The sequence below is a fragment of the Poecilia latipinna genome, unplaced genomic scaffold (genome assembly GCF_001443285.1).
Source record: "Poecilia latipinna isolate Pla-1442-1.1 unplaced genomic scaffold, P_latipinna-1.0 Scaffold903, whole genome shotgun sequence".
Classification (NCBI taxonomy): Eukaryota; Metazoa; Chordata; class Actinopteri; order Cyprinodontiformes; family Poeciliidae; genus Poecilia; species Poecilia latipinna.
This window is the reverse complement of record NW_015113519.1, coordinates 65,284-72,574: the sequence shown is the minus strand read 5'-3', so window position 1 is coordinate 72,574 and position 7,291 is coordinate 65,284. Positions and strand designations below refer to the sequence as shown.

At 37.8% G+C, this 7,291-nt stretch overlaps 1 protein-coding gene across 1 annotated transcript in view; it reads left to right on the top strand.

The window, feature by feature from the left end:
- The window catches only part of cirsr (corepressor of RBPJ and splicing regulator), an 11,527-nt gene extending 5,417 nt beyond the window's left edge, over positions 1 to 6,110 (top strand). Inside the window, exons 7-10 of the mRNA XM_015048809.1 lie at positions 2,553 to 2,673; positions 3,292 to 3,398; positions 4,556 to 4,641; positions 4,970 to 6,110. Of these exons, the coding sequence (XP_014904295.1) occupies positions 2,553 to 2,673; positions 3,292 to 3,398; positions 4,556 to 4,641; positions 4,970 to 5,681 (1,026 nt within the window). The 3' untranslated portion in view covers positions 5,682 to 6,110. The remainder of the gene's footprint in view (positions 1 to 2,552; positions 2,674 to 3,291; positions 3,399 to 4,555; positions 4,642 to 4,969) is intronic.
- The last annotated feature ends 1,181 nt before the right edge of the window (positions 6,111 to 7,291 follow it).

The window sequence follows — 7,291 nt, the reverse complement described above, 5'->3', positions numbered from 1 at the left end:
ATAATATCGATATCGCGATATACATCGATATTTTCTTTCCTAGAAAAAAATCGATATTCATCCGCAAGTATCGTAACATCCAACTGTCACCTTGCTCACTCACTGCTTGCTTCACCAGGAGAGTGATTAGGTCATCAGGCTTAGAGTGATTCCTTCAGATGTTAAGTGTCAAGGTTAAAAAGGTATCAAACTATTCAGAGCAGTGTACTTGGTGCACTTTATTTACTTTATAAATGCATGTAAGCTACAGTTTGTACTGTTTCAATTAAAAGAAACATGTTTTCTCACCACTTCTTTGATTCATTTTGTCCAGCTGTCGATAAGTTTGTGTCCATGTCCAACCAGAGCCAGGTATTGTGTAGTTGGTGCAGGTATTGTGTAGTTGGTGCTTTTAATCAGTTTTCAGTTAAATTAATTCAATTCAACTCTATAACAGTCACAAAATGTCACCAAAATCACTGCGTCCCTCTAAAATCTTTCAGAAAATCGCAAAAGTGTATGGAATTGTATCGTTTGCTGAATATCGCAATATATATATATATCATATGAGCAGAATATCATGTATCATATCGTATCATGAGATTATTGTATCACTACAGCCCTGTTAGAAATGTGCGCAAAACTTTTCCGATATTTTGGTAATGTCGAAAAAACACAATTTTGCAATTGCGGTTTTATTTCCATTAAATAAGAAATGCCATTAAAATCACACATGAAAAGCCAGATAACAAGTTCCTTCTTTAACGAGCATGGACACACTGACACGTGATTCCCACTTGAACAAACAGCATGCAAAACCACTTTAGTCATGCAGTTAAATGTAACAAACCTTGACTTTAAAAGGACAAAAATGTGCCTCGGTTTCCTTGATAGAGAGAATAGTTTTGTTTAGACACGTAAAAACAGACTAACAGAAAATGAAAGGATTACACCATTAGCAGGCAACTAAAACCTTTATCTAATTTCTACTAACCTCAGCTGAATATTTGGTTTGTTGATCCATTTACAGACAAAAAAAGTAGAAGTTTTCTGTTTGGATATTTCATTTTTGAGTATTTTCTTTTACAATGGTAGTCCAAGGCAACCATGGAGAACTCTGCAGCTTTAAAATGTTGCCAGATTGATTAGATCATCACTGAAATAAGCGTAACGGCACAAAGACGCAACGGTTCTAAAGTTGAGAAACTATATATAAATATATCTATAGAGGAGGAGAAAATCCCTGTCAGAACTAAAGCCAAGAAAGACCTGAAGGTAATTGAGTCTACAAGTTCAGTAGAATTGGAGCAGAGCGCAGAATAAATATTCAAGCTAAAAAGGAATGGAGTTCCAAGAATGCTGGAACGGCAATTTATTTTTACAGCCTTTTAGCATAACTAGATATCTGCTAATATCTAGTTATGCTAGATAACTAGATATCTAGTTATGCTAGATATCTAGTTATCTAGCATAACTAGATATGCTAGATATCTAAGAGTAGGAGAGCTTGGTTTGGCAAGCTTGGTTTGACAAGCTTGAAAAGCTTGTCAAACACAGCACTCTGCTTCATTACCACGTTTGCTTAACTTTTATTTTTCCAGGGGAATAAAATCATCAAGTTTAGTACCAACACTGGACAGGTTACGACACATACACATGATCAGCGTTTGCCTCAAAGTCATGGAAACGTCCTTAAAACGTATTCTAAGGAAACCCCTACAAACATTGAGTTTGGTCTTTCTTTTCCTTTGTCCATTTACATTCGAAACCGATTGAGCATTTAAATGCAACATTTCCTTTCATAAAGTTACCATGTTGACACAGAGTGATGAAATAATGCCGAGAGCAATTTTTTTTTTTTGTTTGTTTTTTGGTGATGCACCAGTTAACTGGGCAGAGATTGGATTTAGCCAGTTTTCCATTGATTGCTTGGTCAACATGTCTAATACACAAAAACACAAAAACAAAACATTAAATGCTTCCAAACTCTCCCCAGTCAAAAAACCAACGTATATTTTCATGCGTTTAATGTCTTCAGTAAATATCATGGACTTATGCTTCAATGTATAAGTCCATGAATTATTTCATTGTGGGTTGGGTTAAAAGGTACTGCGCTTCATTAGGGAACCTGTAGCATGTTTTTCTTGTTAAATATTTTATAGTCCTACAGAAAAAGTAGAATAGTTAAAGTTGAAATCTGGGAACCAGTATTTTAGTGGGAAAGCCTGGTTGTGCATCTCTGCTTGTATTATTGGAGAGAGTTAAGTAATTTTGACAAACCCTCTGGTTTTAAGAGCATGATTTGAAACAACTACTGAGCTCGTTCTTGTTTTTAGAGTATATTACCTACATCTTCAGTATTCAGATAGTTATATTAAACTTCAGCGATTTCTTTTTGTGCTATAATTAGAAACTAATTGTCTGTACATAATTCTGGCTGTAAGATTTGTCTGTATTTTGATTCAAATTTAGACATTTTTCATGTAAATTTCAAATGTTTTTCTTGTAAAGTGTCTTGAAATGATGTTTGTTGCTCTGTAAATAAACTAAACAGGATTGCTCTGTTTCTCAAGGTGCGCAACGTGAGGTGCATCAAGTGTCACAAGTGGGGCCATGTGAACACGGACAGAGAGTGCCCGCTGTTCGGACTGTCGGGGATCAACGCCAGCTCAATGGCCACAGACGAAACAGCAGGTAATGCAGGTTTAAATATCCTCCTACAACATTGTTGTCATTTTTATCGTAACTCAGCCCAATGCAAGCTTCAAACAAGTAGGTTTGAGTTTATGTTGCCGTACGGGTGAGTTATGAATGATGAAGCATGAGGTCTGCTGACATGTTTCTGCAGCGTGCCTTGTGTCGGTGAGGTTGAGGAGCCTGCACATGGCCTAGCTCTTTCATTCTGCAGGAGCTTTTATCTGTCTGGCTTCTTGCTGCACTTTCCTCCTCAGCTTCAGCTCCCGCTTCCCTGCCCTGAGCTGATTCTGAGTTCTGCAATCAGTGAATTGAGTTGTAAAGTAATAATGTTTACCCTGGGAGAGTCCAGTCAGTGGGGCTGATGGTGGAGTGCCGTAATGGTCCCCCTCCTGTGCCGGGAGAAGAAAAAAATGTAATTATTGTGTATTCTGATTCCCTTAACTGCTGCTTTGGCAGAGAATGATATTGTATGATTTGCTCAGCCGGAAGTGGAGTGAGTTGATTTGATGTCCCATTTTGTTAACAAAGCCGCCTCTGAAATTCCCACTGTGGAGATAGCGGACTGTATGCCTTCCCACATCAATAGGACTCTGAGGCTGTGATTTGTGCCAACAGGCCCGTCGATGCACCCCTCCGAGTTAATGGCTGAGATGCGGAACAGTGGCTTTGCCCTGAAGAAATGTGTCCTTGATAGGAGTTCTACTGTTTGTGATCCAGCGCAGGTAATTGTCTCACTGTCACCTCGGTGTGCACAAGACGATATACAAACACGCATATATACAGCTCTGGAAAAAAAATAAAAAATTAAGAGACCACTGCAAAATTCAGTTTCTCTGATTTTACGTTTTATAGGTATACGTTTGAGCAAAATCAACATTGTTCTTTTATTCCATGAACTAATGACAACATCTCTCTGAAATTCCAAGCAAAAAATGTTGTATCTTTTTGCAAAAAAATGAGAAATGGTCAAAATAACAAAAAAGATGCAGTGCTTTCAGACCACAAATAATGCAAAGAAAACAATTTTGCATTCATTTAGAAATAATACTAATGTTTTAACTCAGGAAGAGTTTGGAAATCAACATTTGGAGGAATAACCAGGAGATTTTCAATGGTTTTCAGTGTAGTAGTCTCTTAATGTTTTCGAGAGTTGTATAGTCGTACACCCTAAACGTAGACGACCTGCTCAGCTGCTCCATGAAGCCCTGAAGCTTGTTAGTGAACATTAGTGAACAGATGGCATCATGAAAACCAAGGTACACAGCAGACGGGTCAGGGAGGAAGATGTGAAGGAGTTCAAAGCGTAGTTGTGGTTTAAAACAATTACAGAGTACTGCCCAGTTGTCATCTGAAACCGTAACGACTGGTTGTCATCTGAACTGTCCAGCCGGGCCATAAGAGCTTTAATCAGAGAGGCAGCCTAGAAGTTGATGCTAACACTGGAGGAGCTGCATGGATCCACAGCTCAGGTGGGGAACTGGGTGCCTCTTAGTGACCAAACATTCATTATTAAAATAAAACCATCTCTGCATTGCCACAAGCCATGTGGAGAGCAGTCTCTATGTTTGTACACCTAGTAGGAAGATATCCCTAAAGCTTAGTGGACATTTTTTCCTCTGCTGAACAATTGTTCACTTGGCGTGTGTTGCTCCAACATCTAAAATACCTACAAATGCATAAAAGTTTGTGGGGTTTTTTTTATAAACTGCAAGATCTGATGATGCCTTCACATGTTGGTTGTTATTAGTCTCAGATAAAACTGATGAAATATCTGTTTTAAAAAAATTTATTTGGTCCCTACGGAAGATGTTATATGCATCTGAATGTGCAAACTAATATTCTCCCTGTGGCAATAATTTAAATGTTTATGCTTTATAAGGAATATGTTGCCAGCGATGAAGAAGATGATCCAGAGGTGGAGTTTCTGAAATCATTAACCACCAAGCAGAAACAGAAACTGCTCAGGTAACAACAAATTCAACATTTTCTTATTTTTTATTTTTTTTGCTAACCTCTTTGTTTTAAATTTATCTGAGAAAGTATATCAGAAACCCTCATATTGATAAAATACACAATCACGTTTTTGGATCACAAAAAAAAAATCCAATCATTAATAAGTTTGTGTAATAAAGACGTATTAAATCTTATTGGGGGCTTTTTTGTAAAGAGATTCTGACTTTATTATGTTTTTCCATCTGCTGTAAACATTTAGTAAACTTTGTGGTCATTCATTTAAAGTAGAAAATTTTAAATAATTGTTTTTTGGGGGTTTTTTCCCCACCGCATTTTACAGAAAACTTGACCGGTTGGACAAAAAGAAGGCCAAGAAGAAGAAGGGCAAAAAACAAAAGAAGAAAAGCAAAAGGAAGCACAAGAAAAAGCAGGATAGCAGCGACAGCTCGAGCGACTCCTCCAACAGCAGCAGCAGCAGTGACAGCGACTCCGATTCAGACGGCCACAGCAAGTCCAAGGGCCAAAAGAAGAAGAAGAACAAGAAAGAAGATTCCCGTCGGGATAACAGCTCAGAGAGCGAGCGAAGAGTCAAGAGTCAGAGAAAGCCCTCCTCTCACAGAAGCAGGTCACAGAGCCCCCACGCTGGACAGAGGAGGGCTAAAGAGGACTCTGGAGATTATAGACAAAGAAGGACAGAAAGGGGAAGGAGCAGGAGTCGCAATCGCAGCCCCGAGAACAAGATCAAGCTGGAGGGAGGTCAAGAGAGAAGGAGGAACAACAGCAGAGGCAGGCAGGAAGTCAGCAGCTCTACGGCTGGATTGGACAGAAGTAGAAGCCGCGAGAGAGGCAGGGAGGACCGGGATAAAGACAGACGTCACAGTGGAGATGGTGAGAGGAGCAGAAGAAGCACAGACGGAAACAAAGGCAGAACAGCTGATAGGAGGAGCAGAAGCAGAGAGAGGAGAGAAGAAAGAGAAGTTCGGGGAAGAACTAGGAGCAGGAGTAGGGATAGGAGAGAGAGAAGCAGGGAGAGGATAAAAAGAAAATATTAATTTTTTTTAATCTAAAATGTTCTCTTTATAATTTTAATGCAAGAAAATGCAAGCATGTTTTCGTTTTTGTGTTGTTTTACATGATCGATAAGAGTTGGAAATCCTGTAGGATCTTGGAATCTTTTTTGTGCACAAACTGCGCGTTAGTCTAGTTTATCTCCACTAGGGGGAAGCAGTGAACAGAAAATGTCAACAAGCGCCTCGGTGCGCTCTCAGCCGTGATTTTATTAGAGATGTATAAACTGTTTATCATTGGAAACAATTTTGTTCGTGGAATTGAATTTAATATTTATCAACAGTCTTCATGAAAAACAACTTTCTGTGATTTATTCTCCATCTGTGGTCGTTTTTTTTTTTTTTCTTTTACGCATCAATGCAGCATAGAAGCCTGTTAATTCCTTTCAAATAAATGATACATTTAACGTGGAATGATTCTGATTTTTCTCTTATTTGCGTTCAAAGGAATATATATAAATAACAGAAAAAATATGAAAGATTAATAAAACAAATTGATAAAACTAAACAATGTAATATTATTTAATGTAAAACAAAATTATTTTTTATATATTGAAAAGTATTTCCTTAGCTACTGAATACAGGTGAAATGTGACGCTGTGTGTGTTTAAAATTTAACTGGTCCAATTATTTTCCCTCTCAAACCAAATGTTTAATGTATTTTTTTAGCATTAAAAAATACATTAAGAAAATCGCTGGTTTTAAATATTTTCTGCAGGTCACAAAGTAATTTTATAAATACACTTTGTGCAATTTTTCGCTGCATTTTTAAATATGTTAAATAATCGAGCTATTAGCAAAAAACATTGTCAATTGTAAAATAATTTTGATATTTTGCTAAGTCGGCCAATTGAATCAACAAAATCATACATTTTTTCTTTTGAGTTTTTTCTTTTGTTTTTTTTATGTATTTTTGCTAAGAACAAATTGAATGGCTAATGTCATAGTTTTACAATCTGGCAGCTTCCTTTTAAAAAACGCAGTTGCACAAAAGGAAATGAAAATAATTTCCCTCCCTATTGCCTTCTGCTCAATTTAACATCCTACTTATGGGGGGTAAAAATGGAGGCTTGTCTGGGTGAGATGCTCTTCCATGATGTATTCCCAGTCCCGGATTCATGCTGTAATTATTCCCCGTCTCTCTCCCTCTCTCTCTTTTTCTTTGGGAGTCGGACGCTGCACTGGGTAAGCACAAAGAAGTCAGAGAGCATCCTTGAACCTTTTCAGTGCGGGGCCACTGATATTCAAATAACACACAGGGACCATTTGACTGCGGCGCGCAGAAAGCATTTAAAATTCAACATTTGCATTTGACTTTTTGCCCCCTTCTTTCCCTCGCCAGAAAAAGAAATAACGCTCTTCCCGTTATATCCGTGTTTTCCTGCGAAAAAAAAGTCCATTTTTTATTTTTTTTTAGTAATATTTGCTATGCAAATTAAAGCAGTTAATTTGGACAATTAGAATAAAAATCCGGGGACTTTTGTCAGCGGAGCCCCCCGATAAAGTGAAAGTGAACAATAGATGTCTCGGAGATTAATTAGATATTTGATAAGACACGAATCCCCTAACCGCAAATACAAGACACATGGGGCTGC